General features: G+C 41.3%; 1 protein-coding gene across 2 annotated transcripts in view; it reads left to right on the top strand.

The window, feature by feature from the left end:
* The window catches only part of ATP9A (ATPase phospholipid transporting 9A (putative)), a 94,239-nt gene that overhangs the window by 52,571 nt on the left and 21,251 nt on the right, over window positions 1-20,417 (top strand). For both annotated transcript variants that reach the window (XM_072110643.1, XM_072110644.1), the window contains exons 12-17: window positions 3,591-3,733; window positions 3,962-4,074; window positions 10,779-10,985; window positions 13,928-14,089; window positions 16,048-16,140; window positions 18,470-18,553. In XM_072110643.1, the coding sequence (XP_071966744.1) occupies window positions 3,591-3,733; window positions 3,962-4,074; window positions 10,779-10,985; window positions 13,928-14,089; window positions 16,048-16,140; window positions 18,470-18,553 (802 nt within the window). The remainder of the gene's footprint in view (window positions 1-3,590; window positions 3,734-3,961; window positions 4,075-10,778; window positions 10,986-13,927; window positions 14,090-16,047; window positions 16,141-18,469; window positions 18,554-20,417) is intronic.

Raw genomic sequence — 20,417 nt, 5'->3', positions numbered from 1 at the left:
CGTTTAGGGGTAAGGGTAAGCAAGGAAGGTGGAGCTACCCCAAAGCTGGAAGAGGCAGGGGGTTTCTCTTTAGTGCCAGTAACTCTACCCCGAGTTTCAGGAAGCAATGACGCCAAGGTGGGAGGAAGACTGTTGAAATTTCATCAACAATGGAGCCAGATAACGTCAAACCCCTGGATTCTATCTATCCTCCAGGACGGCTACAAGATAGAATTAACCGCTCTTCCTCCCACAAATTACGTCTCGGGATCTGTTACTTCAACTCTGGACAGAAGTGCAGAAATTAATAGAGCTGGTTGTGATTATCCCCGTACCTCCGGAACATCAAAGAAGAGGACATTATTCTCCGTTGTTCCTCATAAAAAAGCCAAACAGGAAGTCCAGAATGATCTGCTACCTGAAAGGCTTAAACAAGTATGTCCGCTACAGGAGGTTCATGATGGAGACCGTCTCTTCCGCTTCAGCTCTAATCCAACACCAGGCGTTCATGTGCATAATAGACCTGAAGGACGCCTACTACCACGTCCCAATATACCCCAACTCGCAGAAGTTTCTCAGGTTTGCAGTTCTGTCACCAGAAGGCGAGGAAGTTCACTTTCAGTACAAAGCTCTTCCCTTCGGAATATCCTCTGCACCGAGAACCTTTTCGAAGATAATGGTCGCGGTAGTAGCGTTCCTGAGAAAAGGAATATCCATCATTCCATACCTGGATGACCTTCTGGTAGTAAGTGCCTCAAGACAAGAGCTGATTCTTCAGAGATGTCACCATGAAGACTCTTCGACAGCTAGGCTGGATTATCAACACAGAAAAATCCAACCTAGACCCGAGCATGAACGTAGTATTCCTAGGAGTACTAATAGACCCCACACAACAAATGTCCTTTCTCCCGCTGGAAAAAAGAGAAAAACTAATTCTCCAGGTAAAGACATTCCAAAAGAAGAAGTGCTGCTCCATAAGAGAAGCGATGAGAATCCTTGGACTCCTGACTGCATGCATCCAGTACGTGCAATGGAGTCAAAGCCACACAAGGACACTACAAAACTGGGTGCTGTCTTCCTGGGACAAAGATCCCCTGGCATCCTTGGCCAGTTAGTTATACAGACGGACGCAAATCAGTCGGGATGGGGAGTGGTTATTGCAGATCATCCTGTTCAAGGACTGTGCCCATATTCAGTAAAATCCTGTTCCTCAAATTATCGGGAATTAAGAGCTGTGCTAGAAACCTTAAGATCCAGCACACAAATGCTGAGGGGTGGCCTACTTACGTCACCAAGGGGGAACCAAAAATCTGGATCCTGGCAATCTTCAATCCCTCTCCTCCATTCACCTCAAGGGAGAAGAAAATCAGGCAGCAGACTTCCGATCAGAACGGGTGGTGTCTGAACGAGGACATCTTCCTTCAGTTAATAAAGAGGTGCGGACATCCGTCAATGGACCTGTTTGCTTCCAGCAAGAACGCGAAGCTCCCGCGTTTCTTCTCTCTGGAACCCACAGTTCCCTTCAGCCAAAGGGACGCATTCAGCCAGTCCTGGGGGGCTGTTACTGTATGCCTTTCCCCCAATACCTTTCGTGTCCCGAGTCATACAAAAAAATCAGGGAAAACCCGGGCGGAAGTTATCCTCGTCGTTCCTTGGTGGCCAAAGAGGAACTGGTTTCCTTGGCTTAAGAAGATGGCACTGGCAGATCCATTCCTGCTACCGCCTCGTCCCGATCTCCTGTTCCAGGGTCCAGTCCTTCATCCCAATCCTCAGGCTCTCCAGCTCTCTGCATGGATCCTGAAAGGATAGCCCAGGGGCTATCCGACAAGGTAATCTCCACGATGAAAGCTAGTCGCAAGGTGGTCACCCACAGAATTTACTCCAGAATATGGATGAAATTCGTGTCCTTTTGCGGCTCAGTTCCTCCTAACCAGTTGTCCCCTAACATATCGCAAATACTGGATTTCCTGCAAGCAGGATTTGATAAAGGGCTGAAGACAAGTTCTCTCAAGGTCCAGGTGTCGGCCCTTAGTGCTTTCTTTGATACCACCCCGGCGGAGCACAAGTGGATCCAGAGGTTCGTGAAAGCTACTTCCAGGTTAAGGCCTAGCTTAAAACAAAACATTCCAAACTGGGATCTGTCTCTTGTTTTAAATCACCTGATGGGGCCTCCATTTGAGCCTTTAGAGTATACTGACCTTAGAAGCCTAACCTGACCTTCCTTATAGCCATAACCTCAGCTAGATGGCTAGGGGAGATTCAGGCTCTCTCCCTCAGAGAGCCCTATCTTAGAGTTCTGGAAGATAGAGTAATTCTAACTCTAGTTAAGACTTTCGCACCCAAGGTGTCTTCCAGTTTTCACCGCAATCAAGAAATTGTGTTACCTTCTTTTTGCCAGAACCCAAAGAACAGTAAGGAGTCAGCATGTTATACTCTGGATGTGAGGAGATGTCTTCTCCAATACCTGGACATCTCTAGACCTTGGAGAAAGGACGACAACATCCTCCTGCAGTACAAGGGGAAAAAAGCCTCCAAGGCGTCTATTGCCTGTTGGATCTGAACTACCATCAAAAAGGCATATGATGCTGAAAATATGGACATTCCAGGGACTGTGAGGGCCCACTCAACCTTGGGGGTGGCAGCCTCATGGGCTGAAAAACGTGGGGCTTCTCTAGTAGATATCTGTAAAGCAGCTACCTGGTCTAGCCAGTTAACATTCGCTAGACACTACAGATTAGATGTCCAAAGCGCCAGGGACCAGGCCTTCGGTAGGAAGGTCTTGCAGGCAGTTGTCCCCCCTAGAAGTACTGGTAATCTGGTACATCTCCAGTTGGGGCCGTCATGGGGGACGCCATGGAAAAGGAGAATTATATGGTATATATTTATATTTTGTGGTGTGTGTATGTAATATATATAAATTATAATATGTGTTTATATTTGAAAAGATGCCTCATCCCAGCCCTGACTTAGGGACAGCAACCTTTGAGATAGTGGCTATTTATGTACTGTAGGGGCTGAGGGGTGCAGTGACCACTAATGTTTGATAACCTGTACTTCACAAGGAGTAAGTGCATTGATGGTAAATAATATGGTTGAAAAAAGCCACAATTTCATCATGCATAACCTGTAATAGCACAAGTACCGATTCAACGGATGGCACACCCCTATGGGACAAACACCTATTATCAGGAAGGAAATTCTTTCATGTATGACAATTAGAAAATTTTTGGATCAACCGTTCCCAAACCAAAAGTCCAACCCTCATCAGACCTGTGCTGAGCAACATTCATTCTTGGAATAGTTATAACTGTGAATGCCCTTTGTCATTGAAAAAGCATCACTTTTAAAATGCTGCCATCGTTTCTGCCATTACTGCCTCTTGGGGAGAGCATTTCATAGTTTAACTATACTCACACTTTTAGATCCCTTTTGTAAATATCTGCCACCATTCTTCTGTCCATAATGTAAGCCGTGGTGCAGTTCTAACAAAGAATAACTCCTACTCCCTGTAGAGCAGTGGTCTTCCACATTTTGTCAAAACATGCTGCAAGTGATAACCGACGAAATACCACTGTAGCACCTGTTAACCCTTTGTAATCTTCATCATACAGCTTGCGGGTCAATCTGGACATGGGAAAAATTGTCTACAGTTGGATGATTAGAAGGGACCCCAAGATCCCAGGAACAGTAGTTCGGTCCAGTACAATCCCAGAGCAGCTAGGACGAATATCCTATTTATTAACTGACAAAACCGGTGAGAGCCAAGGCTGTGTGGGTAGATTGGTCTATGCTACACTGTGAACCAATGTATTGTAATATTAATGTTTAATTGATAGTATTTACTATGTATATAAGTAAATTCACCGGGGGAATGGTGCGTCAGAAAAGTTATAGGAGATTCCTATATAATTTTTTTATTTCTTTTCACGTTTCTTCTGATCCATATTTGAATAAGGTTATATTTTAATACTACATCTTATAGGGACTTTGACCCAGAATGAGATGGTCTTCAAACGTCTTCACCTGGGCACTGTGGCTTATGGAATGGACTCAATGGATGAAGTGCAGAGTCACATATTTAGTGTATACACACAGGTACGTCCACTGTGTAAATGTCGCCTTCATATTCCAAGCTTTAAGTGATTTTAGTTCTTACAGTCTGTGAATTTTGCATGTTAAGAGACTTTACAAACATCAGTTCTTATTTTGCTTAACACATCCATAGACCTAAAAAACGGTTGATGAAATGGTGAAGCAATTAGTGTAGATAATTTTGTTTTCTGATCAGACAACAGGCAGAAGCTGTAGAACCATAAGTGACAGAATTTCTTACTAAGGCTTGTAATTAAAAACGTAGCACAGAATTTCTTACTAAGGCTTGTAATTAAAAACGTAGCACTGCTCAGTTATTTATAATGAAGAGTTGACTTCCCTGCCCAGTTTCAGCTTTGCCTTGTGCACACAGAGCCACTGCACACTTCTGTGAAGTCTTGAATCCCACCCTAAGGCATTGAAAAAAGTAGCTTCTGCAGCTTCTCCTGTTAACCTTTTAATGTTATTTTTTTTATCTCAGAAAACAAAACTGTAGTAAACAGGGCTACTGGGTGGCTCTGACATGTTTGCATGTGTGTAATAACTGTGAGAAGTGATTTGTGTTATATATGGCCTCATCGGCGCCTGCTCAGGAGCTGCAGTTAAGCCCATGTGTGCTGTATGATCAAACAATGTAATCGGTCACATGAAAGCTTGTATGAGATTTATGTGTAACTTGAGAGCAGAGCGCGGGTTATTACGCATCCAGCATCTTGGACCCCCCAATTTTGTTTAGCTGTTGAGAAGTGTATTAAGAGGCTGATTCTGTTATGTGTAATGAGAAGCATTTCCCTCCACTGTAGATCTGATTCATAGCTTCCATTACTATTTCCATTCATTCACCTTTTGACCTGGAAGTGAAACTTTTTAGTGCTCCTTCTGACACCAGAGGTTAACAGATCAGGAAGCACAGCCTTGTGTCCGCTATATGACCAGCCTAATTAAGTCATTGTCTAATCACACCAGGAGTTTTTAGGCAAACACTAAAAATAGTCTCAAATATCTCCCAGGAACGCGTTGGGCAGTCCTACATTCAACATCTGGTTTGCATTTCCATTAATCATATCTATAAAGGACTGCTTGGCTCCTGACTGGAGGGTCACTCACAAAATGTGTTTCTAATGCAGCGTATAACCTGACAGCTTTATTATGAACATTTGATCCAGCTCCTACTGCCAGTCATTTATTTCATAGTCTTGTGAATGTTATATTTTATTCCCAAATAAAGAAGCAAACCATTTACAAACCACAGATTCACAAATGATATATCAACAACCCTATAGTCTACAAAAAGGATATATTCATGTATTGTCAGAATATCCTATTCAGTCTATTTTACAATAACAAATATTCCAATATGGGTCATTACGATTATTGCTGATATCATTTGGTATATAGCCCTCTGAGAGAAATACTGAATGATCTGTAAATGAGGACAGAAATCAGATTTCCATTGGTCAGACCAAAAACTTTGAATTATGAAATAACAAAAGAAAGTTGGGGAGAACAATATTGATGCATCAGGTATGGGCACACAATATTGATGCATCAGGTATGGGCACACAATATTGATGCATCATGTAAGGGCACACAATATTGATGCATCATGTAAGGGCACACAATATTGATGCATCATGTAAGGGCACACAATATTGATGCATCATGTAAGGGCACACAATATTGATGCATCAAGTAAGGGCACACAATATTGATGCATCATGTAAGGGCACACAATATTGATGCATCATGTAAGGGCACACAATATTGATGCATCAGGTAAGGGCACGCAATATTGATGAATCTGGTATGGGCACGCAATATTGATGAATCGGGTATGGGCACGCAATATTGATGCATGGGGTTAGGACACAGAATGTTGATGCATCAGGTTTGGAGGCACAATACTGATGCATCAGGTTTGGAGGCACAATAGTGATGTAAATCAGCCCTGGCATAAAGCAGAGAATGTGTGGTATTGCAGGAGTTTAGCCAAATGTATTGCAATGTTTTGTAGTTTTAAAGATAATCTACCATCAAAATGAAGCATGATAAATCAGGGACACTTCCTCATAGATCCAGGCACCGTGTCCATGTCAATCTTCTTATATTTGTTAGCCATTGCCTCCTTCCTTTTAAAATCAACTTTTATTATGCTAGCCCCTCTGTGATCTGGCTTTACAGACTGTTTAAAGCGTACCTGTCCTGAGGATTTTGTATAAACTGCCACCAACCTTCTGCCACCAATATTCTGTGATACTCGGCATTACACAGAAAAAGATCTCCTAATGCTGTATCCAGATGACCAATAAGTATCTTATGGTTATATGCAGCATTGTGAGACATAATACAAGCCACGTTGAAAAATTGTAGTGTGACACTACTATATCCCATGGCAACGGCTCATTTAAATATAGATTTTACTACCTAGCTACCTTGTAAGACTGCCCCTTAACAACAAGCATGACTTTCAAGAAGCCTAATGACATGATGCAGTATTAAAGCCAAACCAGTATATCTATTCCAGATGGAACAGACTCCCAACTGTAGACAGCGCTGTTTCGATGTGGCTGCATCTCTTCAGTACTGTGTAGGGAACTGGTTTGGTTGAGTGAGAGTACTCATTTACAGTGGGGGGCCTAAAGTATTGGCACCACAGCAATTCTGTCAGATAATGCTCGTTTTCAAATTCTTGGTATTAATATCTTGATTTATTTTGCCTGCAATGAAAAAACACAAAAGAGAATGAAAAAAAAAGTCAAATCATTGATCATTTTACACAAAACTCCAAGAATGGGCCGGACAATAGTATTGGCACCCTCAGCCTAATACTTGGTAGCACAACCTTTAGACAAAATATCTGTGAACCGCTTCCGGTAACCATCAATGAGTTTCTTACAAGGCTCTGCTGGAATTTAAGACCATTCTTTGGCAAACTGCTCCAGGTGCCTTCCCCAAACTGCCATTGTGAAAGTCTTAAAAACTGAGCCCACAAGAAAATCCATAACTTTTTCATTTTTACGTGTACAGACCTGTGTGAGGGCTTATTTTGTGCGTAACACATTTTACTTTCCTGTAATGTTATTTTAACATGCCGTGTACTGCGAAGCTGGACAAAAATTCCAAATGTGGAAAACATTTTTAAATTTTTTTTCCACATTTGGAATTTTTTTTTCAGCTTCGCAGTACACGGCATGTTAAAATACTACTACGGGAAAGTGAAATTTGTTACGCACAAAATAAGCCCTCACACAGGTCTGTACACGTAAAAATGAAAAAGTTATGGATTTTCTTGTGGGCTCAGTTTTTAAGACTTTGACTGTGCGCTCCAAATAACACCTCAGCTTTCTTTGGTTTGGTATGATCGCAGTTATGGATTTTTGAAGGTGGAGAGCAAGAAATGAGAGAAAAAACCCTGTGTCCTTAAGGGGTTAAACTTCTTGATGACACTGCACACGGTAGACACAGGAACATTCAGGTCTTTGGAGATGGACTTGTAGCCTTGAGATTGCTCAGACTTCATCACAATTTTGATTCTCAATCCTCAGACAGTTCTTTGGTCTTCTTTCTGTTCTCCATGCTCAATGTGATACACACAAGGACACAGGGCAGAGGTTGAGTCAACTTTAATCCATTTCAACTGGCTGCAAGTGGGATTTAGTTATTGCCACCACCTGCAGGGCCGGCGCTATGGGTAGGCAAAGGTGGCAATTGCCTCAGGTTTAAAGTGAGAATATCAGGTGCCATTTTTATATATAAATATCTCCGTTTTCCTACATTTCAGAAAAACAAATTTAGATTCATATAAAAGAGGAGACTCTCTTCTTTCATAGGAAAAAAGAAGTGAGGTTCTATGAGTCACAGAACCAGAGATACAGCCCCCTGAAGTGTAGCCCCCATCTCCAGATTCTTAGCCATCAGGCTGCGGGAGCATTTGCTGCACACAGGAGCTGCTGCACCTCACAGATAATGGAAATATTATTCACTTTATATGTTACTAGTACTACATTTTGAGAAAGGATAATATCAACTAATATTCATGTTTTTAACCCTTCTCTATGCAAATCTAAGAACACACTTTGGGCCACATGTATCGACTAAATGCCAAACTAGCTGCGCAGCAAAAATAACCAGCTTTCCCTAATTTATCCTAGCAATCCAGATGTTTTGCTGCGCCTAATGATATTCATCACTTGCGACTTTTCATTTAGGCGCAAAACGGGCACAAAAACACTCCAGCCCGAAGGTGGCGTTAACTGAGAAGAAAGCACTGAGCCCCTTTGCAGAACAGCTCATTTCTAGCAGCAAAGCTCAATCAGACACTGCAGACACTAGAACAGATCATACATACATGAGATACTCTGCAGACACTAGTACAGATAATACAGTCATTAGATACTCTGCAGACAGGAGCTGCAGACTCTATTTACACTTCATCACCTTCTATTTACAAAACATTCTGCAGAATCCTGAGCTCAAAGCAAGAGAGAAGAGAACGTTTCAGAATGTTGCACATAGTACTGACAAGTGTCCCCCATGTAATTCTGCACAGTATCACCAGTGTGTCTGAGGGGGATACTGTGCAGAATTACAAGGGTGCAGCAGGAGACCAGCACTGGGGGATCCCCTCCAGGAGAAGCACCTGCTGAGGAGGTCACTGGGTGCTGGGTGTCACACACCTGGGTGCTGCTGTGAGTGTTATCTTCATGCTGGGATGTGGGAGAAGCAGGGAGGAGCTTGTAGCAGGATGACATGTAACTGCCCGAATCTAACATTGCGCCTAAACTGCGCCAAAATTGTGCCTAAACTGTGTTAAAGTAAAGTGATTAATAAGAGGCAGGAAATTACCTTATCACAGATCGTTGTAGCTTGTGATAATTCTGGAAAACAGTGCGCCAGAATTTAGGCGCAACTACTACACTTAGGCGCACAAAAGTGATAAATGTGGCCCATTCTCTCTTATTCCCTTTTATTTTGTGAGGTTTTTTTTGTTGGGAAAAATGACTGATACGATGAACATTCAATCCTCTTCGCCTAATGTGACTACACCGCGACCAGAACATGTCCATAAAGTTATATGTAACACCAAAAACACACACATGTTCTGGAATAAAGTTTTTATTTCCCATCATCCTCCATTATTTCCACCGATGTTATGATGTTCTCACTCTCATTCTTATGAAGCGCGGAGGGTTCTGTTATTGTGCGGCTAATACAATGGCGCACATCTAAATGTGACTTATTATCTCATTAGCTCGGTTTATGGATATATAGTTATTTATTTGGGGGACCATTGTGTAAGGAACAGACAATGATAGATCTGTGTGAATTTTCTGCAGTTCCCTTTGCTGCATATTTTGGTGAATATACACATGCGGGGTCTGTATCATCTCCTCACATCTTACTGGTTTAGGAAAGTATGTTTTCTTTATATAAGTATCTGGATTTGTACATATTTTAGAGGAAATTTTGAATGTTAATTGCCAAATGCATCGCCTGGTTGTCTGCTTTCAAAATTCTATAGGTTTTATGGCGCCTTTACTTTTTATTCTGTTTTATTGATATATTTTGCAGGTTGTGACTGTCTAAAAATGTCTAGCTGAAAAGCAGATATCTAGTTATTACAGTTTTAGTGATATTATGTGGATTTATTCATGTGAACATATCAATAGGGCACATTTGTGAACTCTACAAATGTCCATGTTTGGATCAAATTTTTTGCCATCAAAGTCAAATTTTAAGTATTTTTAATAAAATGTTTCAATTTGAATCAAAATTGCATGAAGGCGCCTATGTCTATAAAATCTTTGATGCAATTTTGAAAATGGGGTATTTCAGAAAATATCGGTCCCTCTCCCCAATGGGCCTCACAGTCTAATCAACCTACCAGTAATTTTTTGGAGTGTGGGAAGAAACCGGAGGACCCGGAGGAAACCCACGCAGACACAGAGAGAACATACAAAATCTTTGCATATGTTGACTAGCGCTGCAAGGCTGTAGTGCTAATCACGGAGCCACCATGCTGCCCATAAATCTCCCTATCATTTATCTATCTCCTATAAAATTCTCCCATATTACAGTTTGTTTTACCATACTAAAGGAGCCTCTTGCTGACTGTGACTGGTCATAAAATAGTTTTATTTTGGGGCCCCACTTTTAGTTTTGCCCAGGGCCCCACTTTCTCTAGAACCGGCCCTGACCACCTGTTAGGTGCATCAGGTAAGTTACAGGTGCTGTTAATTACACAAATTAGAGAAGCATCACATGATTTTTCAAACAGTGCCAGTACTTTTGTCCACCACCTATTTATGTTTGGTGTGGCATTATATCCGGTTTGGTTTTTTGACTATTCTTTTTGTGGTTTTCCATTGAAGACAAATTAAATGAAGATAATAATACCAAAGAATTTCTGATTGCAATAATCTTTTGGAAAAAAAAATGAGTATTATTTGACAGAATTGCAGGGGTGCCGATACTTTTGGCCATCACTGCAAGACTATGATGCTTGAAGTTCTGTTCTCAGCTCAGCGTTGTATGAAATGCAGACACCATACAGTCTGATGTTGTGATAATAGGCAGTAATAGTCATTCTTCAACTATTCTTCTGATTGTAGAATCATCTTGGCACCCTCAACTTTTAGAATTTTAGGATATAAAGTGTCTAGGATGCTGTCCTGTCATGATGTGTTCTCCTATTGATCTCTCTCCAGCCCTCTCAAGATCCTCCTGCACAGAAAGGCACCACCACCAAGGTGAGAAAGACTATGAGCAGCCGCGTTTATGAAGCTGTGAAAGGGATAGCCCTGTGTCACAATGTGACTCCTTCCTACGAATCCAATGGTGTGACGGATCAGGCTGAAGCAGAACGACAATTTGAAGATTCTTGTCGCGTTTACCAGGCCTCAAGCCCTGATGAGGTAAAGTAAATTTGCAGAATTCAGTCCGTAGCCCTGACATTTGTCTCCAGTTATTTGCTGTATAGAAGAACTCATGGTAAAATTACGCATTACTGTTCAAACATTAAAGGCTTTGGTCACTTAAAATATTTTTGTAGGGCACTGGGGCAGGCTAACAAGGATTGTCACATTCATAAGAAACTATTCAGTATAGTCCCAATCCTCCTGTGCAATCCGGCTTCCTTTTCTCCATCTTCACTCTCCTGCTTTGTGCAGTCTGTCCTGGCCATCTCCCTCACTGGAGGAACACGTGATGTTTCTCCCGTCCTGCTCCCGCAAAGTAGCCAGTGTTACGCTGTGAATGTTCACAGCTGCGTCTCCGCTCAGTGAGAGGAGGTGCACAGTTCCAAAACGCTGCACATTTACAGAGCAATGTCACAGTGAAGATGGCGCCCGGCTGATCCCACCTACTCGGGCACCATCCTAGAGGCCAGGAGACATGTGGGAGAAGAGAAGGAGTCTGGCGTGGGGGGAGGTACAAATGGGCACAATTTAAAATGATTTACCATCAAGATGGCCAACCCCTTTTATTGTTGGATACATATTTATGGACTATCCATAGGAAGTATCAAAAGTGGTCACCTGTGTCTTTCTTTAATTCCTGTTATGTCCATAAAGATATGTGTTGGTTCTGCACTACTTTCCTACTACAATATCCAGGAAGGTGATATTCTGAATTAAATACTAAATTGTTTATTCTGTCTCTTCTTACCTTCAAATTTTACCAGTTGGCATAAAATTCATTTCCTGAGAGAGAAAGCAGGATTTCCTAAATTTGTTTCCTCTCTAAACCCCAGTCCTGAGCTATCTGTTACAGCCCCCTGGGCAGAGCCGTCCGCTACTACAGTAAATGGATACAAGTAGATGGCAGATAAGGGCCTCAAGAACTCTGTCCTGTTATTCCACTCAAATAACTCAGTCTTGTGGATAGATATGTGAATAGATTTATCAAACAGAACTTAGGTTTGTTTGGTTGTCCAATTTTTATGATTATTTATTATATATTATTTTTTAGTAAAAATCTCTGTAAATTCTACCCTTTTTACTTGTAAGACTCGGGAAATATATATTGCACAGCTAAGATAAAGCATATTACCCCACACCCACACCCACTGATCTAGCATTGCAAGGTATCATGTGATGTGCTGTATACAGACCAGGCCTCATAGAGCTGCGCTCTCTGAATATGGTACATCACAGCAGTACCTATGACAAACTGTTTATTTGTGTTTCCTACCACCCAGAATATTAGGGGGTTTTGTAATTTTTCTATATAATATTGGAATTCAATTCTATATAAAATAGGTTCCATAGGTTTGTTCTTAAGTTGAATTTGTATGTAAGTAGAAACTGTATATTTTATAATTGTAGTTCCAGACAAAAAATTTTTTGCCCCAGTGACGATTGTAGTTTTTTTTTTTTTTTTTTTGCTGTAGTTGGATCTAGGATTATCAATAAAACTTCATTACAGACACCTTACAGCTGATCATTGCAGCCTGGGACTATAGTAAAGCATCCAGAGAACATCACCAGAGGTCACAGTGGCGCAGATAGGTCTTTCTATAACTAGGGGTCGTCTGTAAGTCGGGTGTCCTTAAGTAGGGGACCGCCTGTATATACTTAAACACTATAAACAAAGTACAGCTTTTGCTGTATAAATAAAGATTGTGACTGCTTGTTCACACTGCATCTGATCCCTACATTTGGAGAATATGGGGGATCAGGAAATGAATAGCACACATATACCATGTACAGAACAAGCCCATACCACACAGATATTATATGGATTTTTTTTTACCATGGAATGGAAGGTTATGTCCAGTTTAAGCAAAAACTGTTAAACATATATTCAGAAAGGTAATTAGAAAATTGTTTCATTTTTTTAATGACACAATTGAACTCACCTTCAACTCTTTTCTGTAAATAGTTTTATAAATCCACAACAAAATCTACATATAGCACATAATGATAATTAGTGAGTGATATGTGAGTGTCCCCTTGTGGCATGTTTGTGCATTGCGACAGGCACTGTTCATAGTGAAAGTCATTAACTTTAACACTAATGATTAGCTTTGAGGGAAAAAATGTGATGTTTTGGAACCTGGCCACACCGCAGATCTTAATATATAGAAGTGGCCTTAATCTGGCTCAGGCTTTGAAATAAGGCTAATGATTGATCAGAGGTTTTGTCCTGATTTTTGAGTAAGGGGAGCGTGCCTTAACAATGAGGTGAGAAATTTATTGGGACATGGGAAGTGTTTCCTGGATTTCTCAGAACATATTTACTTGAGACATGTGGTATTAATTGCCTTTCTTTATCCTGTGTAAACATCTGCATTGTTTTCAGGCTCAGGAAGGAAGTGGAGACGTATAAACTATTGTTTAATTAAGCTTCATCCTTTTAATCTGAAGGAATTATGCTGACGTGGCATTAAACAAATGGGGGGCATTGTCATTAATCTTAACACATGTAAGACAAATAATAGGAAGGCTTGGTAGTACATGTGCAGGGCAGAGAACCAGGAATGGAATCCTCAAATCATGATCACCGGTAGAATCTAGCCGGGTAGAGGCTATAGCAGATGTGCGCTATGGTTGTGATGTCACCTATGATGGTTTCTGTGGAACTGGACCAGACAACCCTATTATGGTCATCATGTCATTAAGTACATTTGCCTTTTTAATCCTTATTTTTTCTATGCTGTTTTAGACATTCCCATATGTAGACCAGACAGTTCTGTCCCAATAAGTAAAAAAAGTTTTCATTCCCACATAGCAGCTGGCTTTCCACAGAAACAGCCAGCCATTGTTTCTTCATAACCACTCATAAAGCCCCATTGTCTCCTGCAGTGTATCACCTTGCTGACTCCATAGTTGTGACCTTTCACCTTTCCTGCTCATAGGTGGCCTTGGTACAATGGACAGAGAGTGTGGGGCTGACGCTGGTTGGAAGGGACCAGTCTTCAATGCAGCTGAGGACACCTGGTGGCCAAATCATGAACTTCACCATTCTGCAGATCTTTCCCTTTACCTATGAAAGCAAAAGAATGGGCATAATTGTACGGGTAAGTACCTATTAAAAGCTGTAAGTCATCTTTGTGTTTTATAAGATTACCAATATGATTTGAATCATTGTGCATACTTTCTTTATTTAGCTTCATTTGATGTTCTTCTGCTGTCCTATAAAGGATGTGATCATTGCAGAATAACACGCTATTTAGCTTTCTTATAAAGTCTGTTTTATTTATAAAGCAATTTTAAAATTCTTGCTTGCACTTCGTCCTGACCTAATAATTCTCTCCACAAAGATTTTGCTGCGTTGTTCCCAGTGTAACAAATACTCTGTAAAAGGACTAAAGGTACTAAAACTATATATGCACCTGCAATTCAAACCATTGCAAATGGTCAAAGCACATACCCTTGGTTCAGCACAAGTTTTCAGTTCTTGCATGCTTTTACAGTAAAGTATTTACTCATTGACATCTAGCAGGGCTTCACCCCAGTCATATTGTGACCCCTCACATCTCTCTCATACCCCCCCCCCCCACACTCTTTTCCTTGTTTGAAATTAATTAAAAAAAAATAAACGCCACTTACTCACCGTTCCCTGTTCCCCTGTAACTCTCCTCTTCCTCTCCAGCTGTGATGCCGGTAGATGATGATATCATCACTACGCGCCTGCCGCCATCGCAGCTACAGGGGAGAAGTGCTAATGCAGAGAGCTAATAGCTCTCTGCACCATCTTGTTTTTCACCTCTATCTCTTCCTGGGGCGGAGTGATGGGGGGGGGGGGGGTAACAAGCTTCAGGGCCCACCGGTAGACCAGTCCCACCTTGGATCCCAGCAGCGTGATTAGAAATATATGTTAATTAGGAGCTCTGCACCGTAACTGTAGTGCGCAATACATTCGCCAGGAACGACTGCGACAGATGTTCAGGGAAACTCGCATGGTGCAGGCCACTTTGATAAGTTGGAAGTACTTACAATGTGTCCACTCTTTATTTTGGATAGGTTAGTAAATTGGCGATGTGAGATGGTGAAGATCACCATAGTACTTTCTTCAATATTTGTTTTGTCTTTGCTGTCATGGCTGGACCTCACTCGGCTGGGGGGGACTGGTTTAGGTGCAGTGCTACCAATGGCTCAGTGACTTCCAATCACTGATGTGATCCACTGTAAACATGAGAAAGTTCTAACCTCCCCCTGAACCTGGGCAGAGGAAGTGACTCACACGGGGTCCGCTGACATGCTATTTATGTTGGAGCAGCTAGTAAGGCTTTCTACGGCAGCATTAGTGTGCAGGAAGCTGGACTCCACAGCATTTCCTACATATGTCATTAAACACCTTCAATAATAACCGCTCCCCCATGGCCCATTCCACCAGCTCTAACCTAGTCACCTCTTATCACTAGTATGGTACTCAGGGTAGCTGCTAGCATGTGTCTCTCCACTATGGAGAGTGTTATGTGCTAGGGTTTCCCTTGAGTACTAAATGCTTTTATCAAATTGTAGAATATTTTGTGTGGCAGTTAACAACATCACATTACTGATCATATTGAAGGGGTTGTCAACTTTCAGCAAATAATTGAAATTGTTTATACAATGAAAAGTTCTACACTCATTATGGTTTTCTAGATCTCTGGTTTCTGTTATTCTATAGAAAACTTCTATGTATCACAGAGAGTAATCAGAGGCATATAATATGAACAGCTCATGTACCTGAGCTATCCGCTCAAAGTAAAGATAGAAGCTTTCTATAGAAGGACAGCAAGCTGAGATATAGAAAACCCTGGGAAATTGATATAGAAAGTATTTGGAAAATTGTAGAACTCTTCATTACACAAACCATATCAATTATTTTCTGAAAGTGGACAACCCCTTTAAGCATTCACTCACCATGAAGCTCAGGATGAACAAAGCCTAATGTTCCTATAAGAACCTAAAGCATTATTTAAACTATAACAAATATATAATTTTAGAAGCAGGTTATTAATGCTCATATCTATTAACCCTTTCTGTGCAGGAGGACTCCACTGGAGAGATTACTTTTTACATGAAGGGAGCTGATGTTGTGATGGCTGGTATTGTGCAATATAATGACTGGCTAGAGGAGGAGGTAGGTGAAGCTAATTCTTGCATATTACTTGTAACAGCTATTTATTATAAACCATCATATATGATGATAAATGGTAATCCTCTTATACAGTCTCTGTTAGGCTTTTTCTGAGCAGTTCTAATTCTATTCCACTGAAGTTGCTCTTCTAAGGGTAAATCCATAAAGATTAGGCTGTGTTTCAAATCTGCCTCTCTTTGTAAGATTTTGCTAGTGTCAGTAAGTGGAAAGTCTTACACCCCTAAAAGCAAGCCCTCAAAATGAAAAACTGACAACTGTATATGGCTTGCAATGAGAGAAATGTCTGACACACTTGGGAGTCTGCAAAGTTTTATGGTCTAAATTACTGGTAGTCAGTGTTGGGTCACAGCCATAAAGAGCTGTGTAGCCGTGTGTGTTTGTTGTTAATAGCTGCAGGACTGTGAAAATTGGGTTTATATTGCAAGATTGTAGCTGGACTTGGAGCACTGTAACAGTCTCCTCAAACTGAGTTATCTGCACTCAACCTTCTCTCCAGCCCCATCACTCTGTTATATATGTAACTATATGTAACTGAAGCTTGTTACTACCCTTTACAGAATACTACACAGGGTACAAGTATTCAAACTAGGAAACTGACCACAATAACAAATCTCCACACATCGTTCGGTTTTTAATTAACAATTTATTTGCTCAAATTTAATTTTGGTTAATTTTAAACATCAGAATAAAAGTTATATTTTAATAACACTTGGAGATGGGAAAACCATTTTTGCCTTGGGCAATATTCTGTTCTATATATTGTTACTGCCCATACTCAGAGCAAAGGGGAGCACTCCACAGAGATTCAAGTCTAGCTGAAATCCTGGAGAATGTATTTTTCACAGTTCTGCTGCTAACAGTCCTACTAACACACAAAGGTGTGCTGCTAAGGTGTGCTGCTTTGTAAAGTCAAAACTGCTGGCAGATTCCCTTTAAAAGGGTTCACCACATGTTCTCATTTCCCTCTAATCCAGCTACAGCTAAACAGGTTCCGTACACTGTATTGAAAAGATGCAGCCACATTGAAGCAGTGCAGCTTACAGTTGGGAATCTGTTCTTTCTGGAAAAGATATACTGGTTTGGCTTTAATACTGCACCTTGGCTTTAGGCTTCCTTAAAGTCATGCTTGATGTTAAAGGTCTGCCTTGCAAGGTAGCTAAAAGTGGCAATGTTTTCCTTATTCCATCCTGGAAAATGTATTTGCATATTTCCCCTCATTCCTCCTCATATTTCCCCTCATTTCTTCTGGCGCCCCAGAAGAAACCTTGGAGGGAAACCCTGGGTTGGGCGGACTTGTGAGCTAGCGTCCCGCTACTAAATTTTATTGCGCATTTTAAACTTTTATGTTTGTGAGTATGATGAACTAAATAAATTTTAAACTTGTTGGAGCATACTACACCATCTGCTTGCATATTCCTTTTAGCAACATTGTATGATAAGAGCAATCGAAGATGAATAGGGAATAACGCATTGGTGCTGGCCTGAACTGGGACATAGTCTCATTGGAAGGATCTGTGGTTGTGGTGCTGGACACTGACAAATGGAGATCGAATACTATAGGAGAGCAATAAGAATAATTTTGCGAGCTCCGGCTAGAGGGGAAAAATAGTAGCTGGGAGCACTATAGCTATTGAATGTAAATGGCAGCCTTCTTACTTAAAAATCAAAAACTAGTAGTGGGGTTAAACACCTAGGGCAGAATTAAATGCTATGTAGATAACACTTCTCAGGTCATTTTATAGTGTGAGATGATCATCCACCGCAATTAGATTATTCCATGAGTGCAGGATTAAGGAAATCCTGGACTTCAGTAAGGTGTTGATGAGAGTTGCTAAAATCCTGGACTTTCAGCCTTTGATATATCTATAACGGCAAAAACCATTAAAATTCAATATCTGTTGTTCTTGACATTAGTCCAATTGAAATATCATTCATAAAGTTCAGCTCTGCCACAAGGTTGCTGAGTGTACTAACCATGCCTGCTGTTTTGCCTCATATTGTGTGTGCTCTGTGTTGTCATTGGCTAGCGCTGTTTGACTGTAGTACCTTCTCACTAACTTTGGAATTGTCACTTGTTGAGTTAAAGATGAGGAGGAATTCTCCTCAAGTTTTTGACCCCACTAATTGCACTTTCCCTCATAGTCTCTGAATGTCAGAAATGTCCATGATTCAGAAAATCTCTAACATTGATCAAGATGGCTCCATCTTCCTATGCTACACCTCACCGTATCACATCCCTAGTACATCCAATGTTTGCCAGGTATGTGTAGTAAGAGGCTCCTGGATCTAACTGGCTGTTCTCCCTTCCTAGTGTGGCAATATGGCAAGAGAGGGACTCCGAGTTCTTGTGGTGGCAAAGAAGTCTCTGACGGAAGAACAGTATCAGGATTTCGAGGTGAAACATTACACTTATTCTGTATTAAGTAAAAAGACATATAATATACTCCCTGCACCAGTTGGATCTCTACAATTTGAATCCATTCCTTTCTAAACAAATGTTATGGTGCAGTTATTCTTTTTTACAGTTCAATTAAAAAGGTATTCCAGGAATAAACATAATTCGTATTCAAATATGTCTTTAAAATATAAGCTACCGTATATTCTCGAGTATAAGCCGACCCAAGTCTATGCTGAGGCCCCTAATTTTAACACAAAAACCTGGGAAAACCTATTGACTTGAGTATAAGCCGAGGGTGGGAAATGAATTGGTCACAGCCTCCCCAGGATATAGCTTGCCGGATCCTGCCCCATAGTATATAGCCAGCACTTGCCCCCCCAGTATATATCCTGCCAGCCCATATCCCCTAGTACATAGCCAGCCCCCTGCCCCAGTATAAAGGGATCATAAAGGGATGGACATGGTCAGCAACAATACTCAGGTAGGCTGTGGCGTTGCAACGATGCTCAATTGGTACCAAGGGGCCCAAAGAGTGCCAAGAAAATATTCCCCACACCATGACACCACCACCACCAGCCTGAACCATTGATACAAGGCAGGATGGATCCATGCTTTCATGTTGTTGACGCCAAATTCTGACCCTACCATCCGAATGTCGCAGCAGAAATTGAGACTCTTCAGACCAGGCAGCGTTTTTCCAATTTTCTACTGTCCAATTTCGATGAGCTTGTGCAAATTGTAGCCTCAGTTTCCTGTTCTCAGCTGAAAGGAGTGGTGCTGTAGCCCATCTGCCTCACAGTTCGACGTACAGTGCGTTCAGAGATGCTCTTCTGCCTACCTTGGTTGTAACGGGTGGCGATTTGAGTCACTGTTGCCTTTCTATCAGCTCGAACCAGTCTGCCCATTCTCCTCTGACCTCTGGCATCAACAATGCATTTCCGCCTACAGAACTGCCGCTCACTGGATGTTTTTTCTTTTTCGGACCATTCTCTGTAAACCCTAGAGATGGTTGTGCGTGAAAATCCCAGTAGATCAGCAGTTTCTGAAATACTAAGACCAGCCCTTCTGGCACTAACAACCATGCCACGTTCAAAGGCACTCAAATCACCTTTCTTCCCCATACTGATGCTCGGTTTGAACTGCAGGAGATTGTCTTGACCATGTCTACATGCCTAAATGCACGGAGTTGCCGCCATGTGATTGGCTGATTAGAAATTAAGTGTCAACGAGCAGTTGGACAGGTGTACCTAATAAAGTGGCCGGTGAGTGTACACTGTAATGTAGACTTAAAATGCTACTGGCCCTTTAATCAGTCCATTGAATGTGTTCCCTTGAAGGAGACACAGGACAGAAAATGGCTGCTGGTCACATGTCCACATCACATGTCCTGTACCTGGGCCTGGGCAGGTCACGTGATCAGCACTTATTTTAGCTGTAAGTCTGTTGGTTGCAGTGCACCAGTATGGCTAGTGTTGTGATGCGACCCATCTCATGTCAGGCAATGTGCAGTAATGGCAGTTATACATCATTACAAAACATTCAAGGATTAGAGCGCTTCTCTACCTCTTGTCTTGTTTTAAATTGATCCTAAATGATTACTATGGTAACAGAGCAAGACTTTCTATTAGATCTTCACTGGGAGTAAAGCATAAGAGGAAGGAGCTGAGAACTAAGGAATCATGGGAGTTGTAGTTGTAGATGGTATGCATCTTGGGAGATAACCTCGACCGACTTAAGAAAGCCCATAACATTTTGTGAATAATAAAAGTAAATTATTTAAGCTCTGTTTTGTGATTAATGACATGTTGTTCTGTTGTATTCGTTTATCTATAGAATTATGGTTTTTTTTGTATCAGACGTT

This window comes from Engystomops pustulosus, chromosome 6, assembly GCF_040894005.1.
Source record: "Engystomops pustulosus chromosome 6, aEngPut4.maternal, whole genome shotgun sequence".
Taxonomy (NCBI): domain Eukaryota; kingdom Metazoa; phylum Chordata; class Amphibia; order Anura; family Leptodactylidae; genus Engystomops; species Engystomops pustulosus.
Note: the sequence above shows the minus strand (reverse complement) of the source record. Positions and strands in the feature narration are given on the sequence as shown.